Below are 19663 nucleotides of genomic sequence, written 5' to 3' on the forward strand. Positions count from 1 at the left end.
TAGGGAAAAAAGAGAAAGAGATGTTAATAGGGTTGGGAATAAGGAGAACCAAAAGAGAGTCGAGCAAATCTGAAGGGAAGAAAGTAGCACATAATGGAGAATCAGATCACCAGTGGCATGTCCCGGCCTCTTAAGAGGTAACAATCACAGAAGCAGCACCCCCAAGCCCCGTGTGGCTGAGACTGATCAGATCAGCATGATTGGAAAACTGCTGGCACACAGAGACCACCTTCCTCAAGGATGATCTTGGGGGTGGCTGAAGGACGTACCATGGGGGGGGTAAGACATTTGGTCCCCCTCATCGTCCAAAACCAACACATCCACCTCTTCCTCCAGAGATTCCTGCCCCTCGTCCTGCTGTGAACACATGCAACGTGTTAGTATGAGAGTAAGAAAACAGGAACCTCATGAGTGCGTGCCAGATCTAGGGAAAATCCCCAAATTTGTAAACTCAAACAAAACAAGGTCATAGTAAGTGAAGGGCAAGGTATCCAAAAACAGGCAGGAACAGAAAGAGAGTAATGCGAGAATAGACCAGTTGGCATTAGTCACATAAGCAACACATTTATAGCCTTCTTTCTCCCATCTCGACCATCACAGAATAATGGCACAAGAAATCCCAACGTGAATCAAAACTCCTACTTTTTCCCTGAAAACCCCTACAAGAAAAGGTGCTGTCTTTCACTAAGTACTTTTTTCCTATTTCACAGAACACGCAGGCTTCAAAACAGAACTAGCCTCAGAAGGACAATAGTATATAAAGAGAATTTACCATCAGGGGCGTTCCCTTCAATGGCTCCATTTCGCCTAGATCCCCGGATCGATCCAGTGTTCTATTGTGGTCTCCTCTCTCATTCAGTGTGGAATAGTTGTTATCTAGTTTAAAAAAAAAAAGAAGTACAGAGACATGATGTTCCCCTCTAGTGTAAAATATGTATTAAGCAGATAAATGTGATTTAGGCACCTCTTTAGTAAAGCATTTGAGCTTTACCAAAGGCATTACGGTCAGGTGGTCCTTGACATAAAAAAACATCTAACTGGGAAGGCAAAATATATCATATATGATAATAAAGCTAAACTGAAGAGATCTATGAAGGGTACTGGAATTAGGAGAAGATAGTGAGGTGAGCTGCAATAGTTAGGAAGGACCTAACAAAGTAGACAGGAATTCAGCCAAGCCTTTGGGGATGAAGACCATTTACAAAGCAATTGGGAAGGACATTCCAATAGGAGGTATTACAAGAGCAAAATGAAAAAGTATAGAGTGAAGAGACAGGATAGCAAGTAGACTAGGTGGGCTCAAACAGAGTATATGGAGAGTAAGACAGAGCGAACCTGGCGTCAGACTGTGAAAGGCTGTGAGCCACAGTTTAGGGACACACACTTGATTCTGTATTAATGGGGGAGGCATATGAAGATTTTTTTTTTTTAACCTTTGAGCATTTGGGAATGTGGAAAAAGGTAGACAGATCAGGTTTTACTACATTTCCTTGAATCCTTCCCAATGGAATGTCCAGCCAGTGTTCTTCCAGGAAGATGAATGGTGCAGGTGCTGGAAAGAGCTGCAGAGCTAGATAGTTCTCCTCATCCCATATAATAATATGGATTACTCCATATCCTTAGGCAGGAATTAATCACCTACCTAATGATTTTGTGTTTGATCCCATACTGCTCATCTGAATTTCTTCCCGATCAGGTTTCTTATCTACAGGGAGTCAGAAAGTTATCCAGGTCAAAAACCAACTCTTCAAAATCTAAACTCATAAAAATTGCTCTCTAGTCTGTCCTCCCTTCCCCGTCCCTCCCATCAAACTTTTACTAAGCACCCCCCACAAGTGCCAGGCTCTAGACAAAGCCCTCATGGGACTTAAAAGAGATCCCTTTCCTACAGACTCTAACATAAGAAACAATTCACTCTAAGCCAGCAGGTTTCAAATTATTTGGTCTCAGGGCCCCTTTATATTCTTAGAAGTTATGAGGATCCAAAGAATGTTCACTGGTATAGATTACATGTATTAATAGCTACAGTGCTTTTAAATATTTATTTTATTTAAAATTTATTTTAAATATTTATTTCATTTAAAAAAACAATAAACTTACTCCGTTAACATAAATACTTTTAATTTTTTTAAAAAAAGCATTTTTTACATTTTTGCACATATTTAAAGTTTGGTTTAAGAGAAGATAGCTAGATTCCCATATCTGCCTCTGTATTTAATCTGTTGTGATGTTATTTTGGATGAACATAAATGACTCACTCTGCTGTACAGCAGAAACTGACACAGCATTGTAAGTCAACTATACTCCAATAAAAAAAAAAAGGATAAAAATTAAAAATGTTTTTTTCTCACCAGAAAGTAAAAACACAAAGAAAAGAATCAAACTGATTCTTATTTAGTAGCATCACAGTGGACAGTGTACCAAATTGTTCAAGATGGCTTTATAAAACGTACACACTTATTAAAAAAAATAAAAAGCACTGTTTTACATTTTTGCACATCTTTAAAGAGAAGATAGCTAGATTCCCATATCTGCCTCTGTATTCAATCCGTTGTGATGTTATTTTGGATGAATTATATAAAGAAAATCCAGCATCACACAGTTAAGAAGCTGGAAAAGGGAGGAGAACTTTATTAGTCTTTTCAGATAATTGTGGATATTCTTTGATAGTATAATACTCGACAAGCAGAGTTTCTTTAAGGTCAGTGCAATAAGGAATCTGAATCCAAACTAATGCCCTCTTCAGTCTGTTAAATTAGTATCTATTGGTCTGTCTTACACTTTGAATGGATCAGTTACTCATGCATGATTTTGAAAATCATGCACTGGTCACTTGGAAAATACTGGTTCACAGAGTTATACAGATTTTCTAAATGTTAACACATTTCATGATATAATATCAAAAAAATCACATTCATTAACATCGCCACTGATTTCATTTAAAAGTATATTAACTATTGGGATGTTACCAGGCTCACAGTGACAGACACAAGTCTTCCAAAATTAAAATTTTCGGGCTTCCCTGGTGGCACAGTGGTTGAGAATCTGCCTGCCAATGCAGGGGACACGGGTTCAAGCCCTGGTCTGGGAAGATCCCACATGCCCGTGAGCCACAACTACTGAGCCTGCGCGTCTGGAACCTGTGCTCTGCAACAAGAGAGGCCGCGATAGTGAGAGGCCCGCGCACCGCGATGAAGAGTGGCCTCCGCTTGCCGCAACTAGAGAAAGCCCTCGCACAGAAACGAAGACCCAACACAGCCATAAATAAATAAATAAATAAATAAATATTTTAAATAAATAAAATAAAAATAAAATTTTCACTTGAAAATTCAGGCAGTTATTTTTCCTCAAACTGACAAGCTCACTGCGTTCATTTTCAAGAAAATGTCTGCTATTTTTTAAAGTAAAAATAGTGTTCCAAAAAAAAAAAAAAAGTGGTTAGTGTACCTACTAACTCCAACAATAGCACAAGTGCTTTTCCTCAAGATAACCATCATGCTTTGGTATGCTGCAGGGTGCTTTATGAGTACCCCCTATATCATCAACACAGGATATTAAAAAGCTGTGTACTCAAGAGCAGAAACAATAAAATTAATATTGTTGCAGTTCCATCAAGTACATTCTTAAGTGAAATTGGCTCCTTTATTTCCCCCTACCCTCCCAAAACTGGCCCTTCTTATAACTGCGAGTACATGGCAACGAAGACTACAACAACTAGTTTGGTTTGGTGTCATCGCCCTGGTTTACACTCAGCCTCCAGCAATAAAGCACCACTGCTGCTTCTGCACCATCAGCACAAATGTCAACAGATTTGGTGATCCTCAGACTACATTTTAAGAACCCTGACTGAGGCAAAACCCAAGTGTCATTAAGATAAAAAGGGTTATAATAAGCACTAAATATATGATTTGTCTTTTGAAGAAAAATGTATCTGCTCACATGGCAGTGTTTAAAAGATATAGGAGTGGTTATCTCTGGATAACAGAAATAAGTGACTTTTTTGTTGTCATTTTTCTGGTTTGTATTTTCTAATTTTTCAACAGTAAACACATACTACTTGGTATTATATGAAAATTTAAAAGGGAAAAATAATCATTTCGCAATATACAGATCTTCCTCAGACTTACAACGGGGTTACATCCTGATAAACCTATCATAAGTTGAAAATGTAAGTTGAAAATGCATTTTAATACACCTAACCCACCAATCATAGCTTAGCCCAGCCTACCTTAAACGTGCTCACAATACTTACATCAGCCTACAGTTGAACAAAATCATCTAACACAAAGCCTACTTTATAATAAAGTGTTGAATATCTCATAATATAATTTATTGAATACTGTACTAAAAGTGAAAAACAGAATGGTTGTAAGTGTATCGGGTGTCCACCCTCATGACTGCATGGCTAACTGGGAGCTGCAGCCGATGCTGCAGCATGAGACGCTGTCCCACCATGTTATCGCTAGCCAGGGAAAAGAGCAAAACTCAAAATTTGAAATGCAGTTTCTACTGAATGCACATCACTTTTGCGCCACCACAAAGTCGAAAAATCATAAGCCAAACCATCGTTAAGTCAGGCACTATCTATACACATATGTCAAATCATGCTGTACATCTTAAATTTATACAATGTTATACGCCAAGTATAGCTTAAATACAGAAAACAGAGTAGGGTTCACTCCCTGGTCATTTTAAGTCCACAAGCAAAGATGGGGGAATCACACGCAGGCTAACTGCCTGTCTTATTTTCTAATGCTCAGGTCTACCAGCTTCTGGGTTATAATCCTGAGGTGAAGTATTACTCTTCCTCCACCAAAAGACAAGCTCATTCAGAAATAAATGTATATCCTATTTCACTAGATGGTAAGCCATCTAAGGAAAGAACAGCAGGAGAATAGCAGAAGTGGAATAAAAGCAGAGGGGTATGTCCCCTGATTACTGTACCTGATTTCTGGTTCCGATCAATGAGAAGGAGAGTGCTATCATCATATGAATGACTGCTCTGGCTTCGAGAAGCATTGTTTAGATTCACCTGGAGGCAAACAAAACACAATAAATAATGTCACAGAGTACTGAATTCACCCTTATCTTATTCCTTAATGGGCTCAGACTTTTAGGTCCTTATTCCCTAATACGATTCTTACCAAAAGGTAACTCGGTAAGAGTTAAATAAACACCTATATAGTGAAACAAAACTAGGATATTAGGGCTTCCCTGATGGCACAGTTGGTTAGGAATTCGCCTGCCAATGTAGGGGACACAGGTTCGAGTCCTGGTCCGGTAAGATCCCACATGACGCGGAGCAACTAAGCCTGTGTGCCACAACTACTGAGCCTGAGCTCTAGAGCCCGCGAGCCACAACTACTGAGCCCGGGTGCCACAACTACTGAAGCCCATGCAGCCTAGAGCTTGTGCTCCCAACAAGAGAAACCACCACAATGAGAAGCCTGCACACCACAACAAAGAGTAGCCCCCGCTCGCCGCAACCAGAGAAAAGCCTGCTTGCAGCAACAAAGACCCAATGCAGCCAAAAATAAAATAAATAAATTTAAAAAACAAAAAAAAACTAGGATATTAGGCTTCCATTTATGTTCTGAACAGATTACAAAGGTATCAAACACTCACGCTATCAAGGAGATACAGTCTCAGAAAATGACAATTCAGAAAATGGCAAACTCCTTCAAAGGGCTAAGGCAGATTCGGAGAAAAGTCAAAAAAGGCCATCATCCTTCATTACCACTGGCGTTTACACTGTGCTATGACACAGAGGAAGACCAGAGCTATTTCAGCAGCAACTGAACTATAGGCACCATTTTGGGGGAAAAGTTAATAAATGATTTCTTTACACACAGAGACTTGGGGCAAAAGTAGACTCAGGGGAAGTTCCCTGGTGGCCTAGTGGTTAGGATTCAGTGTTTTCACTGTGGAGGCCCAGGTTCAATCCCTGGTTGGGGAACCATCCCACATGCCGCCAAAATACAAAAGAAAAAAAACAAAAAAGTAGACTCAGTGTGACAGTGAAATAGAAGAACCAAAGACAAAAGCATTATCTGAGACCAAGGGGAAAAAAAGGTGAACGTCTCAGTCCCAAGAGTTATTCTACCTGAAAGTCTGACTTCTTCCATCCTTCTTTTTCCAGTGGCTTCCGCAGTTCCTTATATCCCCAGATTGTCTGTAATACAAGCGCTGCTGCTCGAACTTCTTTTTCTGAGCGGTTCCTTTTGAGGAAAGGAACACCAGATGGAATTTGGATGTAAGACGAGGGAAGAAGCTGAAAACCTGTATTCTCTAATATAATGTAACGTAAGAATATAAATCCCCAAACGGGCAAGATCAAGTATTCACCGAGTCCCATATTTTAACTCAAACGGTGACACAAAGAAATGTTTGATGTAAGAGTGTTATCAATTTATGGATCAACATTAAGACAGAAAAAAGAGCAATACCTCTTCATACTTTCCATGTAAATAAGGGAAAATGACCTTAAAAAGCAAAAGGGGAAAGCCCCTTCCCAGCAACCCCTCTCTCATATTCAAATTTTTCCAGTTGTAATTTTAAGTGTTAATCTCACCCTGATTTGTTGATCAAAACCAGCTTCTCAATACCCTGCGTTTCTCGAAGCTTTTTGGCAGCCTCCAAGTTCTCAGCAATAACTTCATTGATGGTATTCAAAACAGAGACCACAGTGTCCTCAGAGAAATTCTGGGAAGAGCTCTGTTGCCCTCCTGGCAGATTCTTTACCAAGTTAGGAATAGCATGTTTACCTATAGCGGTAAGACAGGAGGAATGTGTGCATGGAGAACAAGCTGAGTCAGGTTGTTAGGAGCCGAACACTACACTTAATCGCATTGTTCACATCAAGCATAGATACTATCCATATGAATCAACTTCATTCTCCTGTAGGATTATCATTTCAAAAGAGCAAAGGACCTGGAATAGCCATGGATATATTGTCCTTCCTATTCTTTTATTTATTCTTTCAGTCACATTAAAACAATCTGAATACTTTATATCAAATATGCTACACAGTCCATTCAGAGAGTCTAATGAAAACAGTATACTGAATACTATACTACTGAATATTATACTACTATTATAGCTTAATAGAAGAGTCATTGTGAATTTGAAAAAAACAAAAACTGGGCTCTGTCACTTATGAGCTACATTAACTCTGGACAAATTACTTAACTTCCCTGACCCTCAGTTTCCTTATTCTAATAAAAAATTTTAAAAAAAAGGACCCTTGTAAAGTGGTAACATTTAAATGAGAATATACAGACATGTTTAACAATCCCTAGTAACAAAGTACATGCTCGATAGATATTATTATTCTATTTTTGAAGAGTCAGCCCCTCTTGTCTTTCCAAGAACCATTAAACTATAACTTTCTCCGACCCCCAGATTCACAAACTATGGAGGACTAGGATTCTTCCTCAGCCCTTTCAACAAATAAATTATTTAGCACCTGCTGGATTAACAGTGCTGTACTAGATGCTAAGGTAACGGCTAACATCCAGCTCCTCACCAATTAATTCTTTGTTGCGAGCATCCACAGCCAGATTTCTCAGTGCTCCAGAGGCAGCTTTCACGACCCGCTCATGTTCATTGGTCAGGAGGTCAGCAATGGCAGAAAGAGCCTTCTCTTGACGCAGAGCTGAGCGGATATATCGACCATACTACAAGTAGCACATGGAAAGAAGTAGAACAGATTACAAATGGTAGCAAACTAGTTAGCTAAGTCCTCCCATCTCCAAATCCATTTTGTAAAAGGTACTCACTGTCCAGCGCCCAGCACACAAGTTCTGGATGGCCCCGGCTGAGGCTTCTAGGATGGCAGGATTCTTGCTCTCCTTGAGGAGTGAGATGTATATCCGAACCACCTCTGGCTGAAATAAAAGTTCATAGCCTGCACAAGAAAGGACAAGAAAGCAGAGGATGCTTATCAGTACCTACAAACCAGGCTCTGGCTGGTTGAACTCCAGTGTTAGTACCCTGGATTAATGGGTTTATGCTCCTATACCAGTAGACACTCTAAACCCTCCCACCCACCCAACAGCAAACTCAAGAGATCTGACTACTACATCTGATGTAGTCAGATGTAGCCTTAAGAATGTAGCCTTAAGAATAAATCAACCATGGCAAGAGCAAAACAGATTATCAACTCGTATGCAACTCCTGTCTCTCTCTCCTCCTAGCCTCTTCTCTCCCATAGTTTACTTTGACCTTGCTTGGCACTCAAGGGATTCACTTACTCATCGAGAGTACTCAGAGTTAAAGATTCCTCATCTCAGATGAATTATTTCTAACTTGAGTCATTCTGCCCACCTGAACTATGATTAAGTGAAAGGGGCTCAAATTTAATAACATCTGAATTTTTATATCCATGGAGAGCTGTGAATTTTGGACTCACCATATTGATGAATATAAAGATCCAAACTGTGATAAAGAGACTTCTTATAACAAGTAAAGTTTGAGTCCCAAGAACTAGTGGCTACTTAGGGTACTTAAGTTTCTGGCCTAGACTACCATCAGGTCCTTATCCTCAAGTAATCTGAACAGTTGCCATAACAAGAAGTCCTTTGAAAGTTACTGTTATTAGTTTCCAAATACTTTTGTCATCACTTCAAATCCTTAAGTCAGAGAAGACAGAACAGTGAACGTACTGCATAGCCTACTGTTAGGCTGCCAAACACCTATCTGTGGACTATGTTTATGAGCTCTATGGAGCCTGAGAAGAAAAAGATAACTTACCTCGAGCAGGACTAGTTCTTTTAGGGAAATCCACTGTATCATTTGTTGGATCCTCTGTGGGTTTTTTCCCTTTGGAAATTAAAAAAAGGGGGAAGGGGTAAAAAGTCTGAGAAAGGGAAGAGTCCACCCAGTATATTTTTTTATTCTTCAGTCAAAATCTTTGGATCAGAGATGCATCAAGAGGGGCATAAAACAAGAAAACAGACAAACAAACAAAAAACCAGGATCCCCAGCTTGTCCCTATCAGATACAAGAACAGAAAACAGGCAGCATATGGGTAAGATAAGGATAACCGCTACTGTTGCTGCTGTCCTGAGTTCTGATAACTGGGGCTGCTGTCCAGAAATAGCATGCCATGAGCCATTAGCTCAGAAGAGCTAAACTTGTTTCAGTGGCCATCCTCAACTGAATTTTCCTACATGCATCCACAGGGAAGGGTTAGGCAAAGAAATACCAGGGAAGCTAAAACCAAAACATGCAAATTAGAAGTAGGTAAGCGCCTTAAAAGATTCCACTCACCTCTGGAGAACCACTCATCTTCCAGTGCATCACCCAAGGTGGAAAGTAGAGGAGAGAAATGAAGGAAGAAAAATGCAGCAGAGAGATGTCAACAGGATCATGGGAAAATAAGCAGGAAAGCAGAGAGGAAAAGAAAAACACAGGAAACACAAAGGAGGAATGGGGGAGAAGGCCCCAGATTAGTTGAGTTCTCGGCCTTCACTGCCCAATTACTGATATCAATACCACCACCACCACCACCACCACCACCACCGTCACCACCATGAAGCACACGACACAGGGGGAGCAGCAGCAGAGCAAAAAGACATCCTTGACTAGGCTGATTCCTGTACCTGCTCAGCAAGTATTTTGTACCTAAAGCTAAAAGTGTTCCTTCCTCTCCCCATCCTTACATTAAAGAGCAAGGAACAAGGAATCAAGACTCACCTTTGCCTTTCTTGGCCCCAAAGCAACTGGCAGCATGTGGCCCAGTACTGCTGGCAACATTGGGAGGTGCCTCTTGGTAACGTTCTGCTTGTGGGATTTCTCGGTGAACTTGATACGACAAGTTCCGAAGGAGGCAAACACAGTTCTCCACAAGCTTGGGATCACAAAATACAAGGTTCAATGAGAGAAGAGAACAAGTATAGTGATTTCCTAGCAAGTACAGGCTTCCATGATTCACGTATTAAAACACTGATCCTCAAAAGCACAGCCCAATTCATCATCTCTCACAATACCTCAAGTGCCCACGCTTCTCAGAATTCTTGTAGCCTCAGGCTAACAGAAGGTTTCTGCTACCATTTGGTGTGTTAACACAAAAACTCAGGCCCACTCTGACTTTTTTCCTAATTAGAAAAAAATGCAAGTATGGCTAAACAGCTTTAAAATACATAGGTGAAGGAAATTCTAAAGAAAAAGTTTTCGTCTATGGTGAACACCCACTTTAAGGAGTGGGGGCTGGAATAGGTATCTAATATTATTTGAAAGCCTGAGATGATAGGTCTGCACTATGGGTACCTCATGGTTGTTGTGAATGGAATTCTCACCCATTAACCTACCTTGCTGTCTGAATCTTTCTGTCCAATCTCAGCCTGAACAATGAAAATGAGAGCATCCACCAAACCGTCACATTCCCGAAGTTTCCGGCGAGCTTCACTCCTCTCCGAGCTGACATTCCTGAGGCAAAAAGGAGAGGCTTCAAGATGACTAAAATCTAGAAACCCTCTCTTAATATCCTTAACATCTACAAGCCTCCTTAATATCTTTTCTTTTCACTGTAACAAATGAGTACCTGTTACAAGGAAGGCACTGGAGTTGACAGAAAGTTGAATAGAACAGTTCCTGCTTTCAGGACATTTATAACCAGGCCAGGGAGGGGGGTGTATAAATAAAGTATACCAACAACAATAATTTAAGACAGAATAGATACTTCTTGTATGGAAGTACAAGTGAAGAATAGGGGCAGAGCACATAGGGGTATATTCCAAAGAGGGAAAGAATACATTGCACATTTACAGGGTATTAGAAAAAGAAATCAGGAAAACTTACATGAAATAAAAGCACTTGAGTTTAGCTTCAAAAGATAAATAAGCAGAGAAAGGCACTGCAGACAGAGGAAGAGCTCTCCCTCACTCTATCTGTCTAGTAGTTTGTACTCCATTTGTTGCATTTATTGCAGCCTGACTTGAAATACAAATACTTGAAGGCAAGAACACAGGTACACACAAGCCTAGGACTAGACGACTGCCTTACGTGCAGCAGGTACTGAACAAATGTTTACCAAATTATATGAACAAAGCCAAAGAGGCATAGAAGTGAGGAAGATATGCGGTTTACTTGCCATTCCCCACATAAGGCATATATGGTATGCAAGGGAGCAGTGACAAAGGTAGAAAAACAGGTTGAAGTCATAGTATGCAATACAAATAGGAATGGAGGCTGAGTGACAGGCTAAGGAATTTGAACTTTTTTAAAAGCAATTTAAGTTAGTCTTCAAAAATTCAATCTTCATACTCTCAGAACCCTTATGTTACCTAAGGCAGCCAGCTGTGTTAGTGAGCACAGACTCCCATTCGATATGGCGTGGCTTACAATCTTCACTAGGTTCCCGCTCCCAACCAGAATGCGGAATGATCACTTCATCTGTCAAGGCATGCAGTGCATGGTCCACAATCTCCATTTTGATTGAGTCATGGGATGAGAGATTCCACAGGGTTCCTGGCAGAGACAACTCATCAGATAGCTCTCCAGCACCCAAGACAGTATGTTTGAAGAAGGCCAAAGAGAATCCCCTATTCCAACATTTCTCAGTCTTCCCCAATGACCAAATACCTTGTAATGATATTCAAGCTTTAGTCTGTGACCCACAATAATATATTGTACATTATGGCTCAATACAAACATACATACCATGAAGTAAGGTTTCATAAAACAATACTTATTATAAGCCATACCCTCTAAGCTATCTACACCCATTTCTCAATCCCAGCACCACTGACATTTGGGGCTAGCTAATTCTTTGTTGTGGGGAGCTGTCCTGCCCAACATTAAATGTTTAGTGTATGTCCAGCGTTTACTCATTTGATGTTAATAGCACTCCCTCCCAACCTCCCCAAGTTATGACAACCAGAAATACCGCCAGACATTGCAAATGTCCTCTGGGGGGCAAGATCACCCCCAATTGAGAACTAATGATCTATGCTATTTCTTTTTCTTTCTTTCTTTCTCTTGGAACGCTGATTGTGATCCACAAAGCTGTGTTCAATACACACTAATGGAGTATGACCCACAATCTGAAAAACCACTCTTCATAAGCAAGGACCACAAGCACAAATGCCTATACATGCCAGGCAGGCGAGTCAGGACAAGCAGATATTTAAAAGAAATTACAAGAATATGGGTTAAGTGCCAACTGACACTCAGCTTCAATTCTGGGGAGACAACTTCCTAGGTGGTGGCAGTTGGTCAGAGATAACATGTTGGAAATTACTGAGAACTGGAGAGCACATGCCCCAATCAGCTCAGACCAACCAATGCCAGGTAGCAAAATAGATCCATTGCTACCAGTTCCCACACGTTTAAAATAGAAGGCAAGAATCTGGAATTTTAAGTGAAATCTTCTGCGTTTAAAACAGTAAGCAAACAATGCTTTAAAATTTGGAAAACCTTGCATGATCCAAATCTGTGAGACGGATTTGACCCAAAGGCCACAACATTTAATCAAAAGTCAAAGGACTAGAAATCCTTCTAGTTCTCAATCTCTCTGAGGGATAACAGTGACCCTAATCTAGCAGTTTCCCTTGGGCCTAGAACTCACCAGTAATAACTTCAGTGAGGTCCATATCACGAGCCTTTCGGAGTAATCGCACAAGAGCAGGAACACCATCACAGTTTTTTATAGCAATCTTGTTATCCTGGTCACGCCCAAAAGAGATATTCTTGAGAGCTCCACAGGCTCCAAGGTGCACTTCTTTTTTGGGGTGGTCTAACAACCCCACCAGTACTGGGATACCCTTGAGCTTCCGAACGTCAGTCTTCACCTTGTCATTGCGGTAGCACAAGTGTTGCAGGTATGCAGCTGCATTGGACTTGACAGCATCCAAACGGAATCCTAGCATGGCTATAACCTCCGGCAGCTCTGGCTGTCTCCAGTTTGGGGGTGGAGGCCCTCCCTTGCGCAGGCTATCCAAGCTTGCTAAACTTCCCCGTTCATGCTGGGCCAAAGGAGCCCAATAGTACTGGTCTGGTGGCACCTCCTCACCAATCATGTCTTCATAGCTCCTGCAGTGTTGGAAGAACCAAAAAGAAAAAAGGAATACATTAAGCTGTTAAGCCTGGTTTCTTGGAGGGCTCCCATTACCCCTCATCTTCAAGGAATGAGCAACCCCAGCTCTAGCACACTAGATCTTATCTCTCCTTTGCATAAAAAATTTTTCTTAATGAGATAAGGCAATAATCTTAAACGCATCTGCAATTAGATTAAAACTGCCATTTTTTTCTGTGAAGTTTACTAGCTTGGAGGATCAACAAGCATTCGGATAGTTAATCACAAAAAAGAACCAAATCCTGACTGCTTAGTGTTTGAATGATACCTGACACCTACTAAACTTCTCCAGATAGAGATTAAAATAAACTTTCAGACAGCAGAGTTAATGAAACCAACTGACTTGGTACCACAGAAATTAGCGAACGATGTCTGAGAACAGCTCTCATAAGGTCTTAGGCTAAAGGGAAAATAAGGCATTTACACACAGGAAAGAGCTGGTGGAATAAGACCCTTAAACACATTTCACATTTAAGTCTCTCCTTACCCTATTTTGGAAATTATTAATAAAGAGATGATAGAGTAAAAGCAGTAAAGGATGTCTTAATGCCTCATGTGAGGACTTGGCTTTGGTATTGATGAGGTATAAGCTTGAACATTAGTTTGCACTAGTTCATCCCAAGGTCATCTCTGCTACTCAACAAATGTGTTTGAGACATAATTTCTAGTCTCCAATTTCTAAAGACAATACTTCCGATTCTGTCAAAATAGACACTACTGACCACCATCACATTTGGGATACCCAGTCACTATGAAAAGGAATAGACAGAGCAATTGAAGGTAAAGAAAAACATCTAACCAGAGACACTGCTTCTTATTTCAGTACTACCAACGACCACTAGAGGGTGAGTCTGTCACACTATTATTTATTCATAACCACCAGGAAGGAAGAGACCCATTATCAGTGAGCTCATCTCACTCTGTGGCTCCCACAAGAGAGAGGAGAATCCATTGTGTGGAACTCTCCAAATAAGCCCGTCGTTTGTTCCGCAAAACCACTCCCACTGTCACCAAACCCTCAAGGTTTTAGCCTGAGCAGAGGGCCTGCCTCATAGCTGTCAACATCAACCACTCAAAAGTGATTTAAATGGACAAAGCAGTTAGTAAAAAAATCACTATTTTTCAATATCAGTGAAACAAAATAAGCAGGTTATATAGCTGAGTTTTAAAAGTAGGCAACTAAACAGCATATTAAGTAAGATTCCATTTTAGTAGGGAAAAAATAAAGTCAGAGTGTCTTTACATGTATAAGAAAAAGAACTCAAAGGAAAAGCATCAAAATGTTAACAGTAGTTCTTTATCAATGGATGGTGTGCTTACCTAGTTTTGTAGTGATGATGTTTTTACTTTTATTATTATTTTAATGTAAGCAATTACAAAACAATTACCATAACGAAGATTTTGGTCACTCAAGTTATTTTTACAAGGGGATCATGACATTCTTTCCTTTGTCTTACAAATAACAAAGCTGTGCCCAGAAAGATTAAATGACTTGCTTAAGGCTACATAGCTAGCGGCAAAGGCACAACTAGAACCAAGGTCTTCTAGTTCAGTGCTTTTTCTACAAATCATTCTGCCTTACTGTTTTCGTTTGACCTTGTATTACTCTCCTAGCCCCAGAACAGGAAGCAGCAAATGTTCTTGCTGGTCAAGCAGGTTTCCAAGTCCAGTATCACCCTGGAATAAACCCAAGAACCAAGCCCAAACCCTCTTTCTTTATGTCAGTTGCCACAGCAAGGGACAACAGAGAATGACCTGGCCACCAGCACCCACCTAGATCCAATCCCTCTACTAATGAGGAAGTCAGAAAAAGCAGACTTGTCAACAAAGAGAAGAAGCCAACACCCTAGGCAGACTCCTTTGGTGATAGCTGTTATCTACCACTGCTCCAAGTTGCACCAGCTAAGGCCTGATGTGCCCCCTCACCCCCACCCCAGGAATAAAAGATGAGTCACATGGGAGTTGGATTTGCTGTCCAAAAGACACCTGAAAGGTGAGTGACTCAGGCTTAGGTGATGAGGCCTCTACCCCTGGGCCCGGCCCAGTCTACTGTTCACCAAAGCTACGTAATATGAGTAAAATGAGCACCAAGGCATTTGTTTTAGAAAGTCATGACCTCATACAGAAATTCAGCAACAGCTGTTAGGATATCCTTACCATTAAGACATCCATAAATCTTCTCCCTTAATTCTTTATCGTTTCTCTTTGCCTGGAAAACAGTCTCTGATTTATTCTAAAGCAGGATTGGCAGCCCATGGGCCAAACCTGTTTTCTGTACAGTCCCAAAACTAAACTAAGAATGGTTTTTATATTTTTAAAAGGTTGTAAAAAGAAGAACAACGGCATACAACAAAAATGATATACTGTTTGCAAAGTCTAAATTAGTTCTATGTGGTCCTTTACAGAAAAGGTTTGCCAACTCGCATTCTAAAGCATTTTTTCAAGGCAAACCATCTACCAGTCCAAAAGGTAGTCAATTACTACCTTTTTCACATCACCAAAGAATCCCCAGGGATAAACAGTAAAGTCGGAATTAGTGACCTTTCAGAGTGTCAATAATGTACCACCCTCTAAGGAAGCCACCCCCATTTCACTTTACAATCAAACGTAAGAACCTAAGCACAAAGTGTCAGGGTTTTTGTGAGATCAAGGTTTGTTTTTACTTGAGATTAAAACCATCACAGCGAAGGTTCTTATATATACCCTTAACTATCTATTCTGGCCTAAAACCCTCAACCTTGTTCTTAACACCAAACCAGAAGCTGAAGAAATTCACAAGAACAAATAGTCCATAGCCTCAGACACCAGGTTCCAAAAGGGGGTCAAATCTTAGGCAGAAAATATAGAAACTCTTGGCACAGAAACCAAGGCCACTCTTCAGAACACAGACCAAAAACCATCACAAGTTGTTTTCTATCACTAGAATATATGATTTCTACAATGAAAAAGAGACAAAAAAGCATGTCAATACTTAGTAAAATCAGAAAAGGGAAGAAAAGGGTGGTCTTCCACAAAAACAGGCAGAGGAGGGGGCCACAACTACCTCTGATCCCAAAAAGCACTTAGACGGAGAAGGAAGAGCAACCCCTTTTTGCTGTCTTTGAAAGACCCTTTTCTTCCCTTTTTCTTGCCTACCTGAGGCGTCGCCGAGGGTCAGAGGGTGTCCCAGTCCGACGGCCAGTGCCATAATCAGACATCATGCCGTAATCCACGTCATCGTAGCCCATGCTACGCTGGTCATCCTCGAGCCCATAAGGCTCTGGATGAAAACGATGCAGATCCACACTGCTCCCACCTACCCGAACCTGTGGCTGGGGCCCATAGACATCCTGTCTACTGGGTGCCCGGTAACCTTCCATGCTGGGCCTATACCGCTCCTCAATGCGGGTCACCCGGGACAGACTGCCATAGTTGTCACTGCTACTTGGATAACCATCTTCATAGTGGCGGCTATATCCATCAGGAGGGTAGTGAAAGTTCCTGGGAAGGGTAGCAGTGCCTGCTTGCCCCACATAGGGGCCAGGGCCCCCATTGCCATTCTTGCGGAAGTCACGACCCAGAGTCTGGATATAGTTGTTCGAAACTGATGAGGCATCTACAGGCAGCCCATCTGGTCCCATAGGGACTGGCTGGACTGTCCGTGTTGTCACAGTCTTCACTACTTTCTTGACCTTCAAGTAAAGAAAGAGAAAAGAAAAATTAATGAAGTGAACAACTTAAGCTTAAATTCTAGACCACTCTAAGAAAAGAAACGAACCTCTATCCCCAGCTCGCTTTACCTAGAAATGCCATGCAATCTACCACCTACCGTTCTCTCCATCTTATAGGAATTCTTCAGGCAGGAAAATTGCGCTGGCAGTTAACTATGCCTCTAAGGGAAGCTACTGCAGACTCTTCCTCATTCCATTAGATTTTCCCATATCTCTTCTATCTTCTCTGTCTACCCAGAGATCACTTTCTTTATGCCTTTATCACAGATAAGTGGCTCCTCAACCACCCTAACTAAGTACTTAGCCCCTCCCCTTAATAAAGACCATAGGGAGAACTTCTCCATCATCCCAGACCTTACACAAGTCTTAGCTTACTGTGGTCTCTGTGCGCCGAGTGGTTCCATCATCCGAGGTCTCCACAGAGACAACAGACATGGCTCCCTCTGGGTCCTCCTCCGTGTAGGTCTCCACAATCTGCCCTGGCTCCTGCATCCTGGGGATGGTGCTATACAAAAGGTGACTGTGATCCTACATGGAAAAGAGAAAAAAGAAAGAGCTATTATTAAGCCATATATACTAACAATCCATCCCAATGAGAGAGGCACTGCCTCCCTAGACACTGCATCTTCTATGGGCCCCAGGATTTTTAGAGGGGTGCCTGTCCCCACTTTTGAATTTGTACAAAAGGGCAGAAGACATAATTTCCCAGTTCTAGTCATTTACCAAACAGGAACTGAGTGAACTATAGCTATATCAACACCCAAGTGAGAGACACAGCAGATATAACTTCCCAGTTCTAGTCATCTAAGTGAGTATGAACTGTGTTCAACTGCAGCTACATCTACATCTGAGGAGGGAGCCTTCAAAAAAAAAAAAAAAAATTCACCCAATAAGAACTTTTAAGATGAACCAGAAAACCCCAATAAAAGCTATCTTCTGAATAGCTCTATGCTATTCTTCAGATATGCCTAAGGCTCAAGATCAGCCAGATTCTAGGCATGGTTTTCTGCAAAGTAGAACCATGCCCATTCTAGAAAAGGGATGCAGTAATTGAGAGATCAAATACTGGATCAATGGTCATTACAATTAATTCCAAAATAAAACTACATTTATACTTTGAAACTCCATTTTAAAATTTTCCTAAATGAAAGAAACTAATTAATGGGAGCTTACAATGTGACAGGCACTTTAGAAGACACCAATATGCTCTTAAGCTGAGGAAGTAAGAAAGATATGAATAAGCAACCCTGACCTTGAGCCAAAAGAATTACCTGGGGTCCGTTGAGTTTTAGATCTGAAAATTTCTGTCGCTCAAGGTCAACATCGCCCACAAACCGGCCGTTCTGAAACATAGCCCACAAGAAGACAATTCATTTTGTGGCCTTCTTTTGCTCTATCAAACACAAATGATCTCTGTTCCAAACAGGAAAAGGCCTTTCAAGAAGACATTTGTGGCCTGGAGTCCTTCTGTCAGTACAGATAAAAGAAGCACATCACTCCTTAGACTTAACACCTCAAAATTGGAACTGGGCCTAGAACTCTGGCAGACTGGGTCTCTGGAACATAGGAATGTAAGCTCTATGAGGGCAGAGGTTTATTGTGTTTTGTTTTGGGTCAGTTTTGTTCACTGTCTCCCTAGTGCCTTGATCAGTGCCTGGCACATAATAGGTACTCAAAAACTATTTTCTGAATAAATAGCAGAGACTCAGATAAGTTCCCCACGAAATCTTTTTGGAAAGCCATAAGAACATAAGGAAACTTGGAAAACCTAGGTTGGGGGGTTTCCAAAGCCTTCTTTATTGTTTCATGCCTCTTCATGCTCTACAACCACTGGAAACTCCCATACCAGGCAGCTTTTTAAAGAAAGAGGTAAGAAGTATGAGTTTCTCTTTCGAAGTAGAAAGAAAACAAGTATCTCAACTCCCCTCAAGCAGATGTCTCAGTATCTTCATCACCAATCATTAGAGCCACAGAACGTTCAAAAATGTCATTCTTAAGTTGCTCTGTCTTAAACAGCAGGAAATAATCTAATAACATTATACTACGTAAAAATACATTTGACTACTCCCCTTCAAAAAGAATACAGTGAGATTCAGCCACCTTGGGAGACTCTTCCCCCACCCTACTCCCATTACATAGGGAGTGTAATGCTGTAGCGAAAGGAAGTTAAACATTACTTTCAGGAAGAAGGAAGGGTGTGGTTTCATTGCTGAGCAGAAGTTAAAAATAAAAGAGAAAGAGAGAGAGAGAGAGAATCCGCGTACTAAATCCTGGAATTCCCCACCACCTCCAAGGCTGAGCAATCCTGCTCTCCTTTTCAATACATACGCCTCCCTCAACCCTAACCCTCTGTTTTTGTTCCTATAAAAATCCTAGGAACACTGCAAACACACTGCTTCCAAATTCCTGATCATCCCCAATTGGAATTATATCCTCTCACTCAACACGCTCCTTAGCATGAGGGACCTTCTCCATCTTAAAAAATAAATAAGTAATCAATGAAAGGACTTATTGGAGCATGAGCACTGTTGTTCATTCCCATCAGAGATCTCTTAAAATGAAGTCTATCAGGCAATGCCTAGGACACACACACACACACACACACACACACACACACACACACACAACCTCAGACAGATTACATCACAGCGAAGTCAGACTACAGAAACCATAGGAAACACGAGATACTTCTCATTTCTAACACCAACTCTCCCAAGTCACATCAGAGTCAGCCAACCCAGAGACCACTGGCTCCTGTGGTTATTTGGGTTAAACAGCAGCATGATGCTCCCTCTCCAACCCTAACCAAAAGAATTAACAATAACCCTTTCCTCCAAGAAATGATTTGCACAGCCAACAAAAAGAGCATGGAGCAGGA

The 19663-nt window shown here is 41.1% G+C and overlaps 1 protein-coding gene across 2 annotated transcripts in view; it reads right to left on the minus strand.

The window, feature by feature from the left end:
- The window catches only part of CTNND1 (catenin delta 1), a 22406-nt gene that overhangs the window by 672 nt on the left and 2071 nt on the right, over positions 1 to 19663 (minus strand). Inside the window, exons 2-18 of one of the 2 annotated variants that reach the window (XM_007455692.1) lie at positions 18057 to 18128; positions 17161 to 17313; positions 16211 to 16746; positions 12569 to 13032; positions 11286 to 11469; positions 10311 to 10428; positions 9697 to 9850; positions 9271 to 9288; positions 8752 to 8820; positions 7779 to 7906; positions 7526 to 7676; positions 6572 to 6764; positions 6104 to 6218; positions 4945 to 5032; positions 1643 to 1705; positions 773 to 876; positions 270 to 357 (exon numbers count right to left, since the gene is read on the minus strand). In XM_007455692.1, coding sequence (XP_007455754.1) covers positions 270 to 357; positions 773 to 876; positions 1643 to 1705; positions 4945 to 5032; positions 6104 to 6218; positions 6572 to 6764; positions 7526 to 7676; positions 7779 to 7906; positions 8752 to 8820; positions 9271 to 9288; positions 9697 to 9850; positions 10311 to 10428; positions 11286 to 11469; positions 12569 to 13032; positions 16211 to 16746; positions 17161 to 17313; positions 18057 to 18128 — 2698 coding nt within the window. The remainder of the gene's footprint in view (positions 1 to 269; positions 358 to 772; positions 877 to 1642; positions 1706 to 4944; positions 5033 to 6103; positions 6219 to 6571; positions 6765 to 7525; positions 7677 to 7778; positions 7907 to 8751; positions 8821 to 9270; positions 9289 to 9696; positions 9851 to 10310; positions 10429 to 11285; positions 11470 to 12568; positions 13033 to 16210; positions 16747 to 17160; positions 17314 to 18056; positions 18129 to 19663) is intronic. The other variant, XM_007455693.1, reaches the window with a different exon arrangement.

The sequence above is a fragment of the Lipotes vexillifer genome, unplaced genomic scaffold, assembly GCF_000442215.2.
Source record: "Lipotes vexillifer unplaced genomic scaffold, Lipotes_vexillifer_v1.1 scaffold977, whole genome shotgun sequence".
NCBI classification, from domain to species: domain Eukaryota; kingdom Metazoa; phylum Chordata; class Mammalia; order Artiodactyla; family Lipotidae; genus Lipotes; species Lipotes vexillifer.